This window comes from Pleurodeles waltl, chromosome 8 (genome assembly GCF_031143425.1).
Source record: "Pleurodeles waltl isolate 20211129_DDA chromosome 8, aPleWal1.hap1.20221129, whole genome shotgun sequence".
Classification (NCBI taxonomy): Eukaryota; Metazoa; Chordata; class Amphibia; order Caudata; family Salamandridae; genus Pleurodeles; species Pleurodeles waltl.
This window is the reverse complement of record NC_090447.1, coordinates 1,245,755,198-1,245,779,286: the sequence shown is the minus strand read 5'-3', so window position 1 is coordinate 1,245,779,286 and position 24,089 is coordinate 1,245,755,198. Positions and strand designations below refer to the sequence as shown.

Genomic DNA, 24,089 nt, shown 5'->3' with positions numbered 1-24,089 from the left:
GAGTATTGATTACTAAGTCAAGGCTTCTCAGCCTCAAAGTGACAAGATGGTAGAGGTAGCAATTTGAAGGAAAACCATAGATAAGTGGCTATTGGGCTTCACCAACAATTGATCGGGAGACCCCTTCACGCCATCAGTCGACTTCAAAAGGGAGACAAAAGTCAACATTCTGTTACAGGAGCACTGCTTCAGAGAGCGCAAATGTAGTTTACACAAGTGCCTAAATAAATATATTAGAATAGTCATCTTTGAGCTACACAATGAGGTTCCTACAACTAAACTGAATAAAATATACTACTCAGTTATACACAAGACATTTTAGAACTATTAATCTATTACATTATTTCATTCAATTTTTTATTGCTAGTAAAAAACCAAAATCTCGCAATGTACTATCACAGGTATGTCGAATAAGTTACATGTATCCCACTACTGAAGCATATATTCTATAAACTCTGCTTCTCCCCGTCCACTGAATCTAAGGGAGAAAACACCACTCTTGTTCTTTGAAGCAAATATTCTGTACTGTGGTAGTTTATTCAGAAGGGACACAAGGCCTTTCTACATTGCCATTGGGTCTCATGTCCTGCCACCAGAAGAAAATGGAAAGGATGGGCACCCTTGCATACTTGCAACAAGGTGGACCTCACTAGAGTATCAAGCTTGAACATTTCTCAGCCACTTCATACTCTTACATCTTACTGCACCTGACCCAGGTACTCATTACAGAGTTAATGAGATGAGGGTGCTAGGCCTGAGAAATTGTCAGCCACCATGAATGTTATATTCAGGTGGGACCTACGGTTTCCAGAACCTGATTGGGTATTCGGACGGAGTAATTTTCAGTTGACTCTACATTTAACATTTTGATGGCTTGACTGAAGCATTCACTTCTCCCTAAATTAAAATGGGGCACCAGATGTAAATCATTTTCACCCTCCTTTGCATCTTTCACGTGGGCTGACCTGAGTAGGGCACTATATATTTCTCAGTGAGCTTAGCTGAAGTGCTTTGCTTGAGTAATTCTCAACTGTCTATGCTTCTTACAACTGGAAGGACTTGAGTAGTGTTCATGAAACCCGAGAAACTCTTGGATGCCTCATGATCTCACATATTGGACAATGTTTGCATGGACAACTTGATTGAGTTAGTGGAGGCCTGAGCGATCCAGAGGTTCCATGGCATTTTACATCTTCTTGAACCTGACAGTATTTAGGACCTAATCATTTTCTAGTTGCAAGCATCTTACACTGGGTGGACCAAATAGGGTATTAATTCTTTATTGAGAATGTGGGGTTACTTATGCCAGACCACTCAATCAATTACAAGAGTAGCCAATCTGTCTCAAAAGTGACCAAGTGTTGGTGTAAAACTGGGCTGTATGTGATTTCATAGAAAAATGATTTCTTGAAATACCATTATTGAGAAACCATTTTATCTAAACTGTGTAGTGTTAATTTTCAGAATCAATGGAACTGATCTTTTCATAGAAACCAATTCACAGAATGTCTTTTCGGTTAAAATTGGCTTCTGAAAATGATTTTTTAAGTGTAAATGCAATGGTTGCAGGTCTTATTTTCTGAAACATTTTTGTCGGAGATATGTATTTCAGTGCTTTACTTCAGGGGACATTATTTTGTATTTATAGCTTTTACATTGTCAAACAATTACTATGGATGCTTTTAATTTACTGACCCATCACCACCATAAACACCATACATCCCTGACCCATCCAATCCCTAAACAACATCAATCCCCACCACACCAAAACTACACCCATCCCTGAAAGCCTTTTCTACCCAAAAGACCTACCATCCCTGAACCATAAAATCACTCACTACTGCTAACTCCACCAATTAGTGAATCCTAAAAACTTCTTTCTGCACCTAAACCCTACCCATTTTATACCCCTTAAGCACCTCAGCACACCCAACTCCACCCTTCCCTGAACTCTAAAAAACCTACACTGCCCTTAAACACAAGCCATCCATGACCCATACGAGCTCATCATCACCTTAAACTACTCCTCCCTGAACCCTAAATTCCCCTTTCTATATCTAAACTCCACCGATACCTGAACCCTTAAGACCCTTCACCACCCTAAATATCACTCCATTCTGATTCCTAAAAACTTTCCACCACCCCAGCTGCTACCCATAATTAAACCTCAAAACCTCACCAGCCGTAAACCCCACCTATCCATGAACCCTAAAATCCCCAACATCCTTACACTCCACCCATCCCTGAAAACTAAAAACACCTCATGCACCTAAACACCACTCATCCCTGAACCCTAAAAATCCACCATTCCCTGTAGACTCCATCCATCTCTCACCCTAAAACCCCCTATCTATACCCAAACTCCAATTATTCCTGATCCCTAAAAACTCCTCATCACCCTAAACATTATCCCTCCCTGAATCCAAAATCCCCACAGTAGTCCTAAACTTCACCCAAATTTATTGTAGTTTTGGATTTTTCCTTAAATGATCTTTTCTTAAAAATGTTTCCTTTAATTTTCGCCCCTTTTGTATTTCCTTAAAATTGGTTTTCCTTGATTTGTTTTCCTCCAATGTGGTTTCTCCATTTTTGTTTTTCCATTAATTGACAAACATCAGAACCTGCCCAGTTACAAGTGCAAAACTACTGTCACAATTGTAATGTAGGTAATCTAGAGCCTAGTCCCACATAGCTGCATGAAGAAACTAAATACATACTAAGAATATAACATTATAGTGTCTGGACAGTACAGTAAGGGCCAAGATTGAATCGTATACAAATAGGTCTGACTGAAAAGGACTATTGGAGCACAATAGGAGTGCTGCACTGGCAACTAACAGAGCTGCCTGAATCGTACCAAAATCACCGATTCAGCAGCACTCAAGAGCACTGCCTAAAACATACCCCTCGACATCTATGTCTGATCAGTATTATATCAGCATTTTTGAGAACTGTACGAAAAAAAATTCTGATGTGTACCAAACCATCATTAACTGAAGTCTAGTATTACAGCAGTATTAGAACTACTGTAGAAGAAGAGAATGCCTGTACATTACTAAAGCAGCAGTATTAAAGAAGCCGAGTCGAAAACGTACTAAAATTACACCCAATGAGCAGTGCTAAAACTACACTGTGAGTGATACTAAAACAGCACTACATGAACAGTAGCATAACTGCTTCGTCTCTACAGCACTATAGTAAGACCATGTGAACAACATAAAAACAGCACTGCATCATCCTTTTCTGATCTGTACTACAAAGGCCTTCTTTGAACAGAACTAAAACATCACCGTTTCAGCAGAACTATAACAGCACTGCTTGAAAATCACTGAAGCAGTTAATGTCGAAAGGGTAATAAAACAGCACTGATTGGAAAATATTAAAGCAAAACTTTCTGAATAGCACCAAAACAGCACCACATGAGGAGTATACCTGCATTTTCTGAACTGCAGTGCAGTAGCAACATCTGAACAGCACCGCCTGAATTGTACTACCACATCATTTTCTGATCTGTACTAAAATGGCATTGTCTCTATCTTGGGATTATTACAGCACTATTATAAATTCACTAAAGCAAGCACTGTCTGAATTGTATTACACCAGAACTCTCTGAACATTACTAAAACCGCACTTGTCAAACTACTAAAATAGTAGAGTTTGAACAGTGTTAAACAGCACTTTTCTGAACAGTAACGTAGCAGCGGTGTCCAAAATGCACTAAAAGAGCAGTCCAACTAGCACTTGAAAATATTTTACCATTTAGCTTTTCATAAACCCGAAGCAAATGGGGTCTCTAGTTGGCAGTTTATACCCTGTCCAAGAAGGGACCGCCACTCTAGTCAGGGTAAGAGGGTCACACTCCTAGGATAACCCTTGCTCACCCCCTTGTTATCTTGAGCAGCCAGGTTTATCTCAGAGGCTGTGTTCAGTATTTGTACCCACACACACTAACTCAGTGAAAACACAATAAATGGTAACAAGACCAAAACGACAAAAATCCAACATACACAAGCAGATATATGAATTTTTAAAGGTTAAATCTCAATAAATCGTTTGAAAACACAATAGCTCCAACTGAAGCTATCACGGCATTGTGATGGAGTCGATCCCAACAGTCCGACGCCGCTCGCAAGGGAGTGTGGCGCCAGTCACTGAGTCGCACCCCCCCCAGGTACAGTACCTCAGAAACCAGGCAGAGTCAAAGACATGGCATGGAGTCAGGGAGGTGAGACGTCACTGGAGACGGTACGTCATCGGTTCTCTACCGCTACGCAGGAGGTGAGTTGTCGGTTCCTTACTGCTATGCAGGGGAGGTGAGGCGTCAGTTCTTGCAGAGGCAGCAGAGGTGAAGAGGTGTTGGCGGCAAGGCGGCCGCCGTTCCTTATGATCTGGCGGGGTCAATGAGTCCAGCGGGTCAAGACGTGATGAGGTGACTTTGCAGTGTCACGGTCACACCATGAGGCCACAGGTGCCACTTTGGAGTTGGGTGTCACGGACGTCAGTGACACAGTACTGCTTGAGTACTTGGGACTCACAATGGGACTCACAATGTTGCAGGACTTCGGAGGCGCTGCACCAACGTCGGGCCTGCAGTGTGGATCGGGGTCATCACACTTCAGCAGGGACCACAGCTTCGGGTGCAGTGTGCGGCGTGACGTTGGGCATCAAAACCGATTCTGGAGTTGTCCGGAGTCAGTGTGCTGGGTTCTTCTTGTTTTTCTGCCAGACTTCACTCCCAAAAGCCAGGGAACTGGAGTGGGCACCTCTTGGCAAGCAGGGTCCTCAGCAAGAGAACCCAGGGGCAAGCAGGTGAAGCCTTTGATGTCACCAAGACTTCTTAACAGGAGGCCAGCTCAGTCCAAGCCCTTGGAGAAGCTTCACAAGCAGGGTACACAGCAAAGTCCAGTCTTTGTCTTCTCCAAAGCAGACGCAGCAACTGCAGGCCAGCGCAGCAAAGCACACATAGCAAAGGGGCAGTACTTCTCCTCACAGCTCTTCAGCTCTTCTCTTTGGCAGAGTCTCCTCTTGATCCAGCACTGTTCTAAAAGTCTGGGGTTTGGGTCCAATACTTATACTAATTTCTGCCTTTGAAGTAGGCAAACTTCAAAGGAAAGTATTTGTAGTGCACAAGACCCTGCCTTTCCTACACTCTAGGGGGTTGGAGACTTTATTGTGTAAGGACAGGCACAACTCTCTTCAGGTGCAAGTCTCAGCTCCTCCCACCAGTCTAGTCCATAAAGACCCATCTGGATATTCAGGACACATCTCAGCTCCCTTTGTGTTACTGTCTAGAGTGAATTCACAAACAGCCCAACTGTCATCCTGATCCAGATGTGTATCCCAGCAGAGAGGCAAAGGCACAGAATGGTGAAGCAAGAATATGCCCACTTTCTAAAAGTGGCATTTTCAAACTTACAATCTAAAAACAAACTTCACCAAACTATATATTATTAAATTGTAAGTTCAGAGACCCCAAACCCAACATCTCTATCTGCCCCCAATTGGAAATTGCACTCAAAAGATATTTCAAGTCAATCCCCATTTTAACCTACGGGAGGGATAGCCTTGCAATAGTGAAAACCAAATTTGGCAGTACTTCATTATTCAGGACATGTAAAACACACTAGCACATGTTCTACATTTTAAATACACATCCCTCTGCCCATGGGGCTACCTTGGGCCTACCTTAAGGGTGCCTTTCATGTACTAAAAGGGAATGTTTAGGCCTGGCAAGTGGGTGCACTTGCGAGGTCGACATGGCAGTTCAAAACTGAACACACAGACATTGCAATGACATGTCTGAGGCATGTTTACAGGGCTACTCGTGTGGGTGGCACAATCAGCGGTGTAGGCACACTAGTAGCATTTGAGTTCCAGGCCCTGGGCACACATGGTGCACTATACTAGGGACTTACTAGTAAATCAAACATGCCAATCATGGATACCCAATCATAAGCAGGGGTGGGCAGTGAGCTCCAGGAGTTAACAGAGTTTTTCACATTCCATGCTCTACCTCTGGCAGCGGAGCGGAGCTCATCAGTGTATGGCCCGGGGTAACTGAGCTGAACTTTACATTCGGCCCAAAATGAAGACATTTGCCCTTGGACAGGCAAGGAGACCCCTACCCGAAGCTTTGCTTTCTGCTTGTCGTCATGGAGATGGTGGTGCAGGCTGCTGCTGAGTGGGGGGAGCTGCTCTAGCTCCTCCCTCTTTTCACTGTCCTCAGCAGCCCCGGAGCAGGGGACAGATGGAGGCAGAGAGCCAGGCTGCTGGCAACAGGAACTCTGGACCCACAGAGCATTCAGACCCTAGTTTAGCTTTCTCTTCTCTGTGCACATAAGGCCGGCTCTGGGCCTGGTCATTATTTGCAGATGAGTGGGGTGTGTGCTTAGAAAAAAGAAAACTTGCAGTCAGAGCTCCACAGAAAAGAATCTGTCTCCCCAGAGTCCCTGAACTTACTCAGAGAGTCTGGGGAGAAAGGTTCTTTTCCGTGGAGCTATGACTGAAATATATATTTTTCCAAGCACAGACCACCCCGCCACATATGCAATACTGTCCAGGTCCAGAGCCCCTGCCCCCTGTGCCTCTCGTCTATTGGCATGGGACTGGGAGCATTGAGCCTGAACATTGTTTGCATATGTGACAGGGTGGGGAGATGGGGTCTGTGCTTGGTAAAAAGAAAATGCCGTCAGAGCTCCAAGTAAAGTACCTATCTCCCCAGAGTCCCTGAGAAAGGAAGTGGTGTTAGGAGGTATGATGCTGAGGCTAGCAGGGAGGGCTGGAGACTGGCTAAGTGCCAGCTGCTACTGCTGGGTGCTAAGCAACCGAGAACGGGTACATTCTAGCCACGTGCCAGTAGAGCAGGCGGCACTTTGCAGCATGTGGAACTCCACGGAATTTCACTGAGGTTTTAGCTAACTTTCGGAATTCAATAGAGTTGAACTCCATGAGCGCCACCCACCCCTAATCATAATCACAATTTACACAGGAAGCACTTGCACTTTAGCATTGATCAGCAGTGGTAAAGGGCTCAGAGTCCCAAAACCAGCAAAAATAAAATCCAGCACACAGTAAATAATACAGGACGCAGAGGCAAAAAGACAGGAGAAACCACGCCAAGGATGCCAGCTCTAACAAAACCCATTTGGAAAAGTTCCCAATTCTGTTTATTAGGCTTTCAGGGCATCAAATGGCAGATCAGCGAGGTAGATTCTTGGGCAAAATAATAGAATTCTAGGTTGCTTCCAACCTTAGTTTATACACTGTGGATGCTATTGACGTTTTTTGACAACTTAATTTTATTTGGCAGTTTATCTATTATGACCCTTTTTTTATCAAATACTCATGATTACTTTCCCCTCACTATCTCGAGGATATGGTGGATCTTAGAAAAGGTATACATTTTAGACGTTTTGAGTTGCCACAGCAAAGATGTTCATACGTTTTCTGCTCTTGGCTTTAATGCCCTAAACCTGTGGCACCAGCAGACAGTGTGATAAAGTTAATAGAACATGAAGTGGTGACATTAGTGTGCCATGTTCACACCCTTCCTATCTACTGCTTAAACTGCATTACTCCCAATACGGATGGAAGCGTTATAGCATTCCAACCCCCTATGCACTCCTGCAGGATTCTTGTGGGATGAAAAACATTTATAGCCTGTATAGCACTTTTTGGGCTGAGGCCAGTCCTTTATCAAACCCCACTAAGTACACACTTCCCACAAAAAAACCTTTTTTGTGGCGATCCTAGCTTAGTCCGTGACCAAACTCTACTATTTACAGTTTGACTTGTACAGTGTTTTATTTTTGCAAAGAGCACAGTCCCTCCCCAAACCCTACCATCCAAAGAGTTTGCACTGCACAAGTTTTTGTTGGGAAAGGGACTAGTTACTCAACAAACCCTACAGTGCCAAAACACCGCTCAGTACAGCGGTTTTCACAGAGTGGACAGTCCCTGACCAAACCCTACTACACACAGTGTTCCGCCTATACAGTCTGGATGGAGAGGATAGTCCATCAGCAAATTCTACTGCGCACAAACTTTGTCCTGTACATCTTTCTTTGTGGAGAGCCCCATACCTCACCAAAGCCTACTATGCACAGAGTTTGCCCTCCACAATGGCCATGGTGAAGAGGCTAGCGACTCAGAAACCCAACTATGCATAAACTTTTCCCTGTACAGTGGTCTTGGTGGAGAGCCCAGTCCTTCACCAAACCCTACTATGCACAAACGTGGCCTGTACAGTGGTTTTTGCTGAGCGCCTAATCCCTCCCTCAGCCCTACTACACACAAACTTCACCCTGTACAGCATTCTTCATGGAGATCCCAGTTTCTCACAAAACCCTATCACACACAGACTTTAACATCTACAGTGGTCTTGGTGGATGTTTCAGTCCCTGACCAAACACTACTATGCACAGAGTTTGCCCTTTATAGCAGTTTTAACAGACAGCTCATTCCCTCACCACACACTACTATGCACAGAGTTCATTCTGTATATCTGTCTTGGTGGAGAGCCCAGTGCTTCATCAAACCATATTCTGCAAAAACTTTGCCCTGCACAGTGGTATTCACGGAGAGTCGAGCCCCTCACCTATCCCTGCTAGGCAAAGACTTCGCCCTGTACAACAGTCTTGGTGGAAAAGCCAGTAACTCAACAAATGCTGCAATGCACAAACTTCCACCCTGTACAGCGGTTTTCATGGCCAGGCCAATCCCTCACCAAATCCTACTATCCACAAACTTCAACCTATAAAGTGTTTGTTGCAGAAAGCCCAGTCTCTCATCAAGTCCTACTATGCACAATCTTCACCCTGCACTGCAGTCTTCACGAAGACTCCAGTCCTTCATCAAACCCTACTACACATAGACTTTGCCCTGCACGGTGGTCTTGGAGCCCAGTCTCTGACCAATCCCTACTATCCATTTAGATTGCCCTGTACAGTGGCATTTCCTGGGGAGCTCAGTCCCTCACCAAACCCTACTACCTTTTGCTCTGTACACACAATCTCCCACACACTCATGCACACAGAGGCACACATACGCTCACACTCACATTCTCATACATACACATACAGACATACTTTCACGCTTATAGAAACACATATACTCACATAAATGCCGTCACTTTCTCATACAGACATGCAGACACTCTCTCCCACCCATACACACAGACATATTCTCACATACAAATACACAGACTGTCAGACAGATATATGTACGCTCACAATCACACTCTAACCTAGCTGGACTATATTATCACATACACAAGTAAACTTACAAATATGACATTACATTTGTCTTTTTTTCACCTGTTTAGGTGGCCCTGAAAATAGCCTTTTTTGTGTTTGCGTAGAACAGTCTTTAATTTTATTTTTTGTATTTTTTTCCTTTATTTAAAAACTGGGTTCTGAACCACCCCAAAAAATCAATAAGTTAATTTCCACTGGAGCCCTGGAAAATTAGTGCCTCAAATGGCACTTAAGCTTCCTTGGAACACATTTGCAAATTCCAGTGCGTTGGTCACCAGCAAATAGCACCTGGGAGCACTTGCTGCAAATTGTCTTCATAAGCAAACTAAATATTATCCTCTGGAGGGAGGACACTTGGCAGAGCAGTGACTTTTGCAGCAGAGGAAGCAGATGGCTGCTCATCTTGTTGCTGCTTTTGCTGCTGTTGCATCTCAGCACACGCAATGTGCACAGGTGCATTGCGTGCATATACCGCTTGCCAATTGCCACAAAGGAGTATTCATTTTCACTCCCACATGAGTTTTTTCTTTATTACAGGTATTGCACGTAACATACTAGATGGAGATTTTTTTTGGTTCCTTCTGGAATGGAAAACAATTGCCAGATGAGTGACTCCATCATTGGTGGCCTTGGTTGCTGTTTCTCCTCCTTCATCAAATTATGGTTACCCCTGATACTATAAAAACGCCTTTTTGAAAAAAGCACAAGATCTCAACAAGGTATGATGTGCACCAAGTATGAACCTCAAACAAGAGTAAATATGTGGCTGTGCCCTGTAAATGGTACCAGACATTGATTTTAAAGAATCAGTAGACTTTTTGATGTGACATCATTCCTGCCGATGTCTTACGTGTATCTCACAAGGGTCATGAGGGACCGCGAAATATAACCAAGACACCTATACCTTTATCTAATTAATCAAAACGCTTCATTATTTGACTTTTTTTTGTAAAACATCGGCACTCAAATTTGGTTTGGAATATAGTCACATTCATTATTAACGACAGATTAATCATGATCTTGTTTGCAGATGAGATACACTTAAAAACTGACAGACATCAATAGTAGGAAGAGTACCTCCCTCCAGGTCATTACACCTGCTGTTTTCAGTCTTGGACTTTCGTGTGGAAGCCTACTGCATTCCTGGTGCTCTAGTCTTGTTTTGCTTCCATTAAATTTATTAGGCTAACCCACCTGAAATCAATGATTTTAAGGTGGAAATTTATGGACTGGAAATAGTGTGCACAACTGACCTGGAGTGAGGTGACAAAGTCAACAAGACAAACAGACAGCTGCTGATAGATGAGTTGTTATTGGTAGCAGAATGGTTATCCAAAATTGATTGCAGTGGATCACAAAAGAAACATTGATAGGCATTTTTTTCCCTGACAGATAGGTGGACTCGGGGTTGAGGGATGATCAGGTGCCTGGATGAAAAATGCTGGATGGAGACAGACAGACATCCACATTTACTGGTTATAACCTATCTCTCTTCTACACGCTGTTCTTGCTAACTGATGTTACGTATCCTCTATTATAGCCCCTACCTATTTCTTAACAAAACTGTATAAGAGCACTCACTGCCTCCTTTGTACTAAACATACCTTTGTAGGTTGATTAAGCATTTTTTCCCAGTACATGAAGTACTCTGGCAGTTTTGCTGTAGGCAAAGATGTGGTGCACAAAAAACTAAACAAATAACAAAATATACAAAGCAATAATTCCCTGGGAAAATAAATGGTAATATTTTACAAACAGCACTTTGCCGACAGGTCAGTGTGTGTATTTAGTTCTACAACCATTTGTCCATAAATGTGGGGCAGTTGCTCAGCAGACATAAGCTCTACCTGGTGTGTTCAAGTTTCAGGGAAGGCAGCACAAACCTTTGTAAACGTCACCCATGATATTTGAACAAGTATTGGAAAAGCCAATAGACCTGGCCTTGTTAAGTGCACAATTATTTTATGCATCCTTTTTTGATTTGCAAACACATGCATCATGCAAAATTGCAAAATACACGTTTGGCAAACAGAAATATGTAAGTAAAGGAGTGGCCCTACAGCCCAGGCACAGCAGGCCTGGTACTGAAGTGCATTCCTTTTCAGGCAGCTGTGCACATGTGATCAGGCAAAATGACATCACTCACAGTACAAGACAGTAATAAAGTGGCCTGACTGACTGCCCCATGCTCTTTCCTGCAATGAATGGAAGCAAAAAGTGAATGATACTTGGACAGTTCAATGGATGAGCAGGGCTGAATAAAAAGCTCTTTTATCATTTTGCATGAGTGCATTTTTATCATGCTTTTTTTTTGGAATACATGAGCTGTCTCTATGCCACACCTGAAGAAAACTTAAAGACAGGGGCCAAACGGAGCCTACTTCAAGCAACACAAAAAGTTGGGATTGCCAAATGCAAAGGGGATACCCATAGGAAATAGAACAAATAAAAGGCATTACAAACTTTTAATATTCACCAAGAAAAACATGCATTGATTCCATCTCATAACTCTTTATTCCACTACCACAATTTTCTGCCTCTGTCTCACCCTTTCAGCAGTACTCTTGCTATCTTGATTTGACACAGTGTTTTTATCTTCTCTTCCTCCTTCCTTCTCTCTTTTCTGCCTTTCACTCTCTTTCTCTGAGCTAAAGGCTGATGATGGGAAAAATCCCTATCGTGATAAATGGGTCCTGGTGCCGAACACCTACAACCACTGGCACAACTTAAGCACCGTGTGTCACACTGAATAACACGGAACACATAAGTTCATGTTGTACATACAAAACCAAGCCCAAAACAAGCAGAGCTAACTTGTTAGAATCATGCACATGGGATGTATTTATTGCAAAACCTTCAAGTATGAAACCGTGAAAGCGACTCAAATAGAACTTACCACACGCAAAATTTAACGAAATGTTGAGTCATTATTTTGAAATTTATAACAATGAATATTTTTAAATATGTCATTTATGAAGCATGCTTTTTATTACAGTGCATTTAAGTAGTTTTTAAAATGCAAGCTGAAGAACACCGAAGATCGACCTTCTGTTATATAACTTGTTGTGATCCAAGATCACATGTGATTTTTGTACAACTTGGATGAATCATGTTCATTCCTCTCTGTTTACAAGTAGACTAATGATCAGCCCGGATGCTTGGCAACTGAAAGCAAAAAGTGGAGAGCTACTGTCGGAGCCAGCATCACAAGGCTGAAGGACGTATGCCTGCCTCTTAGGGAGGGTGTCTTTTAGGAAAACAGACTAGAGATTATACTGAGTGAGGACATGGATTGCAGTTGCCCTTGTAAAACCGACCGACTCTCTTCTACTGTACTTTTTAAAAGTGCATATTGAAAGGAAAGAAATTGGCCTGTCAAAGAATATACGATACCGTCAATGTAAGTTGCGGGTCTAACATACAAAACAGAATGATTATCTGTCACCTAGTGAGGGGTAGTGTTTGGATTTTTATGGCTCATACTGTGCTCACAAATATTAAACAGTGGCTAAAAGCTGATTGCTTTGATTCATAATGAAATTGATGAATGTGCAACCAAGGCCTACATCATCTTGTGGGGGCAGATTTATGGGTTTCAGAAATTCAGAAAAGTTTCAAAAACCTGGACAGAGGTGGGTTTCTGGATGTACTCAGAGATGTGGATTTCTGAATGTGCTCATGGAAAATATTTTCTGAATTTCATTTATGTATATGCAATAATAGATGTTAATATTTGCTCATGTGATACTTGGGGTTGCATTCATTTTATTTTAATATTCCTTGCCCGTGGGAAAGAATATCCCAAGTAATGAATGAAAGCAGACTTGCATAGCTGTGAAAAACTAAATCCTGTTTGTATCATGCACATATATTCCTATGTATTAAAGTAGTAACGTTTACACATATAGCCAAGAAAAAATGGATGTCATTTTACAGTGGTTCAGAACTTCAAATACTTTTAAATATGGCTGCTAATTTCCACACTTCAAGTAAGACTGTGAGCCATGTAACTCTAGATTGTGCATTTGCACATTTCAAATAAGCGGAAGCTTGCTTTGAAACCTAGCAAGGGATAGAGGGATTTTAGGAGAATAGCAAGACTAGATTGTGTTTATGAATGATACCTTCCCTTCAAGACGTTATGCATGTCTTCAGAGAGAATATCCTGCCACCTGCATATTAGATATGTTTTTGCCTAAAGTAACAAGTTTCTGTCGCATAGTTACACCCCATTGACTTGAATTGAGAACAATCATATATATATATATATATAGATATATATCTATATATCTATATATATATATATATATATGTATATATATATATATATATATAGTTATTCCAGAAGCATCCTTTAACAAAAATGGCACAAGGCACCCTTACGTTCCGGCGATGGTGCATGCCCCCTCGGCTGGACAAATGCCATAAATTTTCAAATGCTGATCCTTCACTCTGATAAAGCAAAGAGGGATGTGTTCACAGTGGTTTCACTCATGCAATAATTTATTGGATTGCTTCTCAGGCGATATAACAACCCAACGCATTTTGGTCTTACAACCTTGATCACGGGAGGTGTTGCTCACAACACAAGCTTCTCTTTATGTGTGAGTAGTCTTTTTTCCTTTTCCATTTCTCAAACACCTCTATTTAATCCCTTGAGCCCTTGAACTCACCCTGTAAAAATATACAAATGCTATTACACCCTGTGGCGATCCCCAATCTGATAAAGAAATGTGCGATCCAAAGTGCCACACTACGACTTATTTTGAAAAAAACAAAAATTCCAGCTCAACTAATTGCATTTACAAATTACAATGCATCGGTCAAATCTATCAAATTTTCCCTGATCCTTAGAATGCATTATGGGCTCTGTAGTTTTTGTGCATTTAATGCTGTTGCTTTATAATCTGTCCTGTTTGTAGTCAGAATTACTTAAGCACCCTGCAATGTTTATACTAGCTGCTCCCTTTGAGGCTTGGCAATATACATGGCTATCTGAATTGCCGTTTGTGTAAAACTACTTACATAGACACTACTGTACTCCATCCCTGCTCCCCCTGTGTGCCAATTATCCATTATAACCATGTTCCATCGCTTCACTGATCTTGGTGTCACCTATTCATTTATCTATGACATTCAAAACGGTGCATTCCTATCACGATTGATCCGGATGGTAAGTCTATACTTGCACACTGCTGGTGCTATTATCGATTCTTAATACCTCCCTGAGTTGTAGGTCATGTCAATAGCTCATTCCATCTTTCATGGCCCTACTGAATTCCACATCAACACATTATTCCACTACTCCTATTGTCATTACCTCAAATGATGTTGAGCAGCACATAGCTGCCTCTAATGCCTAATGTTGTTGCATCCTATGTGTATTTGTGAGAAATGGATTGCTTTCAGCAATAGGACCACTTCATCACAATCAAAGCAGTAATTGGGACCCTGAGGGGTTGTTGGGTGGTGACTGAAACGCAGCCCACACTTCTCAGAGACATTGGTTGGTCAAATCATAAAAGGAAAAATTGTTGTATATATGTTTGAATTAGGGTGCTACAACATTGGTCATTAGTCACAACTATTCAATCGGATGTGGACAGACTATTATCAGTCAGTTAATACATGTCTTCTATTTATATCAATTTCATCCCATGTTGTTTACTTCATATATATTTCATCAATGTTCTAACCTCCTATACTGAATAGAATGACCAGCATATGTTAACCAATAAGAGTATATAATACAAGTTTGGGACAACTGCAATAAAACTGAAGTTCTAAAAAGTCTGTTCACATCTGATTTGATTATATTGGCCAAGTGGGAAATATTTCGTGATAATAAGTATTTGCTTCTTCATGTGAGTCTGCCATCTTGCTCTCCCATCTACACCACACAAGAAAAACCCACCTCCTACTTCCAGGTGGCACTAAAATACCTTATTGTATCCTTTGTATACTTTAACCTATGAGACAACATTAGGGCATCTTGGAAACTGGTTCATTAAGTCATTGGCCTTCAGCTCTCTTCGCTGATCCCTCCAAGTAGTATCATTTGCCTTCAGTTCAGGGATATTTACACCCTTACTATGATAGAACTTTCCCCTCTAGTACCACACTTTTGTGGCATTCACCACAATTAGCATTCTCAGATCCCTAATAGTTTCCTTTGTCTTCACTTCAGAGACTTTTGCGCCATCCTATGATTCAACTGCCCCTTAAGCTACCATGCTTTTCTGGCATCCTCCACAGTGAACGTCCTGAGATCTCCCTTGCTGTCCTCTGTCTGCAGTTCATGGATCTTGGCATCCATCCTTCGATCAAACTCTACCTTCCATTGCCACACATTTGTGTCACCGCAGTCAGTGTCCTAAGATCTGCCTCTTCCATTCCTGCAGCCATTGTCCCTTCCAACCTACCAGAATCCCGCTCCCCCAGAGACTTCCCACTGTCCAAAAATCTTCCACCCAATTGTATAGTCCTCTCCCACTTCCAGCCTTGGCATATTCCACTGTGTACATCCCCTCTAGCCTAACTTGTCATACTTTCTGGCTCAAGTTCATTATTGCGTCATAATTGCGACTGTGGTCTTTCCCATAATGACGTCAACATTTCATTTAGTCATGAGCAGTCAATATAATTGCCACCTCCTTCCATTGTCAGATTTACAGGAGCGGCTAATCCCTACTCCCTTGCCTCAAACTCTTCTTTGCAACTGATGCTGTGCGGCCGTTTCCCAGCAGCTCAGATACAGCGAGCTCCCTCTGCTGCCTATTACTGAGTGACACAGCCTCCTATGTTTCATATCATGCCAGTCATCAAGGTGAGTCAAGGGCGCCATTGTTTTGCTGCAGTGCACCACTTACCGTGCCAGCCCGAGGAGCACTGCTGGGGAGAGCAATGCTTCGGTTACTAGGTCTGCCGATCTATATTTAGTTTCTCACTGTATTCTAAAGCAATAAAGCCTTCTCTTATTCAGCACGACTCCGTGGGTTATTTCTATACACCTACTCTGCGAAAAACAGCTTTCAGGGTCTGTAGTCATGTTTACAAATATTTTGTATATTATTTTGCCGTATGTTAACTACAGTACCCTTAGGGTTCAGTCTGAACAGAGTGAACACACTGTTCTGAGGACGAAACGCTGCACTGTGTGAGGGGAGAGGATTATGTATTGCTGTTTTGTGTTGTTGGCTGCTAACCACAAACAGTTTCAATTGCACACACTGGCGCAAATTCAAAAACGTTTGGTACCAAAGCTGTAAACCGCACCAGACAAAGACAGATACATGTCTATGTGATTCAGGTGTAAAAGTTCGCACGGCGTAATTTATTTATTAGGGCGTTTCATAACGCACTGCCTATCACCTTTCAGTCACTTTACAGCACATGACATAGGAAAGGAGAGCTTGTGGTTGTGAGCGGAGCCTGGAGTCCAGCCAGGCTGCACAAGTGCCCCCCTCTTCCAAGGTGAATTCTGTTAAATGCCAATCTGCAAAGCTTCATTTTCAAAACTTTTCCGAACTGTATGTGATAGGGTTCAGCTCTCAAATGTGGGAGACTGGCATACTGTATACTTTTATATGATCGTTGGCAATTAAGATGGGTGGACTTTTAATGGGTGGGGTCAAGAATGAGGGTAGCAAGGTACCAGTTTCTGTAAGTACACAGGGCACTTGCACAAGCAGTCTTTATCAGCAGTACATAACACCTTAAATGTAGTGCTGGAATTTATAGGCAGCCAGTAGAGGGCTGTGAGGGTCATCTGATGTGATCTCTTTTACGAAAGTTAATGCAGATTCTAGCTGCCTGGTCCCGAATCCATTGGAGAATGCTAATACATTTATTTCTGAGACCAGAGTAGTTGCAGTAGTTGAAGCATGCCAGGAAGGATGCTCCCGTCAGCTTGATTCTGTGGTCATTATATAAGAAAGGGAGAATTGTTCTCAAAGGTGTCAGCGCTGCATTTTGATGCCATTTTCCCTTTTCATTAAAGTAATGGGCAATGGAAATTAGCATCAAAGAGAAACCTTGGGTTCCTTTTATTTGAGAGGCAGAAGGCAGTTACCAAGTCTTGAGGTCAGGCAAAGGACAGTGGGTCAGACACAATATCTCTGAGCATTAGAATTTTGGTTCTGGTGACATTCATGGACAAGGAGCTTTCCTTCATAAAATGGAACATGAGGTTCAAGCACCAAGGAGGGTTGTTTGTATTCTCCAGTCTATTTTCCAGGTGGAAGTGGGTTTGTGTGTCATCAGTGTACATTTGGAAGATTACTCTGCATACTTTAGGGAACTGTGCCATGGAATGTGTGCAGATACTGAAAAGTAGGCACTAAAGAATGCCGCAAGATACTGAGCATGAAGATTATCGAATTGATCCGATCTCATCCTTTTGCTGCAGCTAGTGACAAATGACTGGACACAAAGTAGAGCATTGCCAGCTATGCTGTCCTATGTGAAAGCATGTATATGTAACATAGTTGCAGAGAATTATAACGTATTCCCATTTTTGCAACTTCTTGTGACCAATGACACAATATGTAGATTGCATATCTCTGGGTTGGATAGGCCTGTTTGTGTATCAGTGTTGCCAGTCACAAAAAGCAACCCACTAACATATGAGATGGCTTGTGAGTCAGTGGATAGGCAAATGGGCTGCCATTGTAATATTCTCCTTTATCTTTGTAAATAGGTATCTACATTTTCACAGGAGGAAAAACATTTAAAGAATGGTATCACTTCTATGGGGGAGGTTTAACAGTTTCAAGACGTCAATGAGTCAATCAATCAAAAAATTTGTAGAGCGCGCTACTCACCCGTGAGGGTCTCAAGGCGCTGGGGGGGGAAATGGGAATCTGGGGGGGGGGGGCAGTGAGGGTCACTGATCGAACAACCATGTCTTGAGGTTCTTTCTGAAGACCAGGAGGTCTTTGGTTTTGCGAAGGTCGGTGGGGAGGGAGTTCCAGGTTTTGGGGGCGAGGTAGGAGAAAGACCTGCTTCCTGTGGTGGTGCGTTGGATGCGGGGGACTGTGGCTAGGACGAGATTGGCTGATCGGAGGTTGCGTGTGGGAGTGTGGAAGTTGACTCTTTCATTGAGGTAGGTTGGGCCGGTGTTGTGGAGGGATTTGTGTGCGTGGATGAGGATCTTGAATGTGATTCTCTTGTCTATGTGGAGCCAGTGAAGGGTTTTGAGGTGTGGTGAGATTCATTCATGGCGGGGGAGGCCAAGGACGAGCTGTGCGGCTGTGTTCTGGTTTCTCTGGAGTTTGCGTTTGAGTTTGAGTGTGGTGCCAGCGTACAGGGCATTGCCGTAGTCCAGTCTGCTGTTGATGAGTGTGTGGGCGACTGTCTTTCTGGTTTCATAGGGAATCCATTTGAAGGATTTTTTTTAGAGTGCGGGGTGTGTGGAAGCAGGAGGAGGTTAGAGCATAGATTTGCTGTGTCATGGAGAGGGAGGGGGCAAGGATGATGCCGAGGTTGCGTGCGTGGTTTACGGGTGTGGGGCCTAGGGTGGTGGGCCACCAGGAGTCATCCCATGTGGTTTTATTGGGGCCGAAGATGATGATCTCGGTTTTGTTTGAGTTGAGCTTGAGGTGGTTAGTGGTCATCCAGTTGGCGGTGTCGAGGAGAGCGTGGTGTAGGTTGGTTTTGGCGGTGGTAGGGTTGCGGGTGAGGGAGAAGATGAGTTGGGTGTCATCTGCATAGGAGAGGATAGTGATTCCGTGTGCTCGGAGGATGTTGGCTAGGGGGATCATGTAGATGTTGAAGAGTGTGGGGCTGAGAGAGGACCCTTGGGGGACTCCGCAGGTGATCTTGGTAGTGTTGGAGTGGAAGGGTGGAAGGCGGACTCTCTGGGTCCGGTCGGTGAGGAAGGAGGTGAGCCAGTCTAAGGCTTTATGGCGAATTCCTATGTTGTGGAGGTGTGTGCGGAGTGTGTGGTGGCAGACGGTGTCAAAGGCTGCGGAGAGGTCTAGGAGGATGAGTGCGACGGTCTTGCCTTTGTCGACTTTGGTCCTGATGTCGTCAGTGCATGCGATGAGGGCAGTTTCCATGCTGTGGTTTTTGCGAAACCCGGATTGTGAGGGGTCAAGAGTGTTGTTTGCTTCGAGGAAGAGGGATAGGCGGGCGTTGACTAATTTCTCTGCAACCTTGGCGGGGAAAGGGAGGAGGGAGATGGGGCGGTAGTTGGAGAGGATCTCCGGGTCGGCTTTTTTTTTTTTTTTTTTAGGAGAGTGATGATTTCCGCATGCTTCCAGGGATCTGGGTAGGTGGCGGAGTTGAAAGAGGAGTTGATTATGTTGTAGAGTATAGGGGCGATGGCTGGGCTAGCTTTGTTGTAGATGCGGTGTGGGCAGGGGTCGGAGGGGGAGCTGAAGTGGATGGAGTTCATGTTTTTTTCGGTTTCTTCGTATGTGGCGGGGGTCCATGTGGAGAGTGTGGTGGGGGGGTCGTGAGTGGGGTTGGGTTGGGTGAGTGAGGAATGTGTGCGGTGGGTGTGTGTGGTATGAAGCTGATGAGTGCACAGAATATTTTAAAGACTAAAGTTACCGTGTGGATATTTAATGCCTACACAGAAAACATTTCACAAAATGTGGTACTTTTTAATATTTTACATCATAGGAAGATATACAGCTAAAACACACATATCAGGAGGTGATACAGCAAATTCTCTGGCAGCACTCCCATAATTCCAGCAAGTGCTGGTTACAATTTATTTAAAGAAGATATCAGCTTTCCAAGCAACTCACATTATGAGTTTATTACTGAGAGTGTGATCACAGTCATAACTTTCTGTGATGAGGAAGCAGACGACAGACGTACTGCATCAATAAAAACAGACTTCAAGGCACTCTGGAGTTTTCATATCTTATATGTTTCTATTTTTCTAGAAGAACCATGTGGCCTGCGCCTCCCATTATCCTTGAGTTCTCTCTTGCTGCTTCTAGTGGAACTGTACTGTGTGTCCTGTTCATTTGCCTTTTCTTGAAAACAATAAAATAAAAGTATATAAAATGAATAAAAACTCACAAATAAAAACATATCATGCATATCATGTCTTCTTCTTTAGGAAATGGGGAGATACCCTGTTGAAGATGTGCTGTATCCTCCAAGATTGGGAGATGTCACGAGGACACTAGGCCCAGCTGGAGCCTGGACACCCCTTCCTCTGTGGACATGGGGGGAGGCAGGAAGAAAAGAGAATAAAGGGATATACCACTGTAGGGCAGAACAGGGGTCACTTGGGTGGAGATTAGCTGCCCTCCCCAGAAAAATGGAACCAGTACATTAGGGGGTGAAATTTTAAATAGAAAACTTATTGCAGTTCCTTGTCTCATAAAAATTATTGTCCCTATGCTGTAGACATTACACCAATGTACCAAGCAAATGTAGAGGATGTGAAAAATCACAAATAAAAAAATTCACTTGAGAATGGAACACCATTGAAAGGCCAGCGACGATCCTGACTTGGAGACGTTACAATATAGACAAACTTTCATTATGTGAAAAAAAGACAACCTTGACATGGTGTTCTGTCCTTGACACATTTATAGGTCAGTCTTATCTCTTTGTAGTGAATCCGAAAGCGTTAATTTCCAGCACAAATGTATATAACAGTATATAAAGCTATATAAAGACACCCCTTTTTCTGAGGTACTCACTGAAAATAACACTCATTTACTACTGCTCAACCTCTGGCTGCTTGCAGGGTTTTGTTGACATTAAAACTATGTTAATTGTTGCACTTTAGACTAGACATAATTTGTTTGCCAAGATAAACCAAAGAGCAGATTCCATGGACAAGCTGGGCATGCTTACCAGCTTTCTCCTTCCATCTTCTCAGAGACCGCAACTGTTAAAATGAAAATAAGGATTTGTTTAGATCATGGCAAATACAAACGAATCTAAAATGCAATAAAAAAATAAACAATAAAGCACTCTAATGTCTAGACACACCCCGCAAGTTGTATATACCCCTCAGAGTCTACCCTTGGATTCAGGTACACACGTTTTGCATTTTCTTTCGGGTGCAGACAGTCATAATCTGTTGTATGCAAAATAATATTTTGTACAGGTTGGTTGGTTCAAATCTCAGTCGAAATGTTGGTCCATGTTAACACCATCATCTATGTAATCAGTTAATATTGGTGCACAATTCAAGAGGCACAGGTGAAACCTACTGTATGTACTGCTGTACTCAGTCGCCTATGGCTTAACCAGCTCGTACAGTGTTCATATCTCCGAGACATAGACAGATTAGCTTTTATTTTATTGCGTTATGAAGGACACTGACAAAAGCTTTGCTGAAACCTAGGCTGACTAAATGCCTCACATGTTCTTGACCTTATTCCATACTTACACAGTCGAAGAAATGGATGAGGTTTAACTAGCATGGCATCCCTAGCTGAAAACTCTCTTCCTGCCATCCATTGTCTTCAGATAATTCCACCAGCACTATGGAACCTCTGAGTTCAGTTACTTGTCAAACTGGACCAAGGAGGAGAGAAACTTCCTCTACTGTGATAACCAGATGCACTAACGTACACCATTTGTATTACATTTGCAGCAAGTTTTGTCACTGGAAGAGTTCTGACTAAACAGTCATTATCTTGATTATATCGTGAATATAAACCATTTAATCACATTAAAAAGCACAACGAATAAACTTTATTATATAGGTACCAAGTACAAGCAAGACTTTTAGGTGTTTACTTCGACAGAAAACCATAACGCAGATGTGCATCAGTTTAGACCAGTTCCACATAATGAAATTCACATATAATAACAAAAATAGTACAGTAACAATCTCCCTGTTCGTTACTATAATGCGAATTCACAAGCGTTTATTTCTTTACTAAAATAAATAAACAACGTCACTAAAAGAGACTAAATTCCAAAGTCCGTGGCCATACTAGAAAGTTTTCACTCATCTGAATACTGGACTATTAACTCAAGAATCAAATTATGGGGCTGATTCACACAAGTATTTATGAATGAAGGAGGTAGTACTGCACGAGTACCCTTTCACGTACACTTATATGCCTTGTGGATTGGCCATCATCCTATTGGTAAAAGTGCAAAGTATTTTCTATTTGTATTAACTGTATGCAAATATTCCCTAAATAGTCGGATTTTATTAATATTTTAGATGTTTTGCATCTGATTCACAAGGGTATGTAAGAGTAAGTAAAAGAGTACTAGAAGATTACTTCTTTACGTACTCCAACATTCATTTGTTAATAAAACCCAATATGTCTAGCTTCTGAGCGCAGCCTCAGATAATCCGATTATGTGCAATACCGGAATAGCAGCAAATACTGCCATAAAAGGTAGGCATGCATTGTGCCTCCCAGTGGGAGCCAATGTGATATTTCAGGATCAGGAAAGCGTGGCCATATAATCTGAATCCTGTAGTAAACAAGGCTGCAGTATTAAAACAATGTCCTTAGTGGAGCCAATAACACCATTATAAATCAGGCTCATAGTGATGAGACTAGGGCCAAGATTTGTGGATATGATCAGAAAAGAATGTATGGGACATATCTAATTTGCATACATAGCGACATCACATGATGCAACATCACATTAATGGAAATTACAGGAAGAGAAACCATTTGGTGTGACAAATCATGAATTGGCACATTAAGAAATGACCTTTCTAATCTTCCTCAACATTCTTATTTTTGCTGTTTCTCCCTGTCTATCTTCCATTCAGTTACTCTAAGAAGAGTTAAAGTGAAATAATTGTAAATATGAGATAGATTTGAACCAAATGCATGATTTAAACATAGGCATTTCTAAGTTCATCTTGTATGATGAACGGACCGTATTTGATAAGACTGCACAAATATTTATGAAAACTCCTTTTTATTTGGCCCTGGTATAACGCTAATCTGGTGTGTGTGTGGAGTTCTAGGCCTTTCTCTGGTAGTGCAATGTCCAAATCCTGTTCTGTGACTTGGAGGGGTGCTCAAAGAAAACCCTCCCAGTGGCCACGGAACTATTGACAATGCCATAGGTGAATCACATAAAGTGGTGGTGGCAGAGTGCCATGTTTATGTGGATCATTAGTATGACCAAACATTTGCCTTTGTGTCAGAAAACGGTAGTCTACAGACCCCTCTTATGTAATGTTATGGTGTTTTGTGATCTCCAGAAAGGTGCACTGACATTCTGTGTGAATGTCAAGTGTGTGTTTGTGTGTTGAGTGTATATCACTTGTATGGTAGCAGGACAATGAGTGTGGTGAGAATCTGAGTAATGGGACAAGTGGGATCTATTTTGGATGGCTCCTGGTGTAGCAAGTTGCAAGACGAAGGGCGGATACAGTCTCCCCAGATAGTGCAAGTGTATTGACTGCATTCCTGTGCTTGGAGGCTGCAGACCCATGCTCTGAAGTGAGGGAAGATGTAGACAGGGCTTCCCTCAGAAATTCATTGAGGGCCTTGTTATTAAAGGGCTGCTGATTAGTCTTTTATGAGAACTGCCATTTGGTAGATTGTAGGGTTGAGGGGAAGGATTGCAGTTTCTGTTGTTCAAAGTGAGGATGTTTCTCGCAACATCTGCACTACTGTCTGTCCTTGATTACTGCTTCAAAAGGGTTGATGACAGCCAGGTGCAGAGATCGGAAACTTAATTCTGCCGTTCTTTTGGATACGCCTGCTTGCAGCCAGTATCATTGCTACCTACTGTAAGAAGCATGTCTTGCATAAAGGCTGTTTCTGAGGAACAGGCAGAAAATGATATTTAAAAGAGAACCAACCTCAGCCAGTTGCTCTGGAGAAAACACACGAAAACAATAGAAAGTATGTCTACATCAACTATCTGGAA

General features: G+C 42.5%; 1 protein-coding gene and 1 long non-coding RNA gene across 2 annotated transcripts in view; one reads left to right on the top strand and one right to left on the bottom strand.

The window, feature by feature from the left end:
• STARD13 (StAR related lipid transfer domain containing 13) overlaps window positions 1-24,089 on the bottom strand; it is a 769,773-nt gene that overhangs the window by 422,101 nt on the left and 323,583 nt on the right. The window contains exon 5 of the mRNA XM_069205550.1: window positions 21,078-21,111. Coding sequence (XP_069061651.1) covers window positions 21,078-21,111 — 34 coding nt within the window. The remainder of the gene's footprint in view (window positions 1-21,077; window positions 21,112-24,089) is intronic.
• The window catches only part of LOC138250557 (uncharacterized), a 52,389-nt gene continuing 40,866 nt past the window's right edge, over window positions 12,567-24,089 (top strand). The window contains exon 1 of the long non-coding RNA XR_011194980.1: window positions 12,567-12,654. This is a non-coding gene — a long non-coding RNA (uncharacterized lncRNA). The remainder of the gene's footprint in view (window positions 12,655-24,089) is intronic.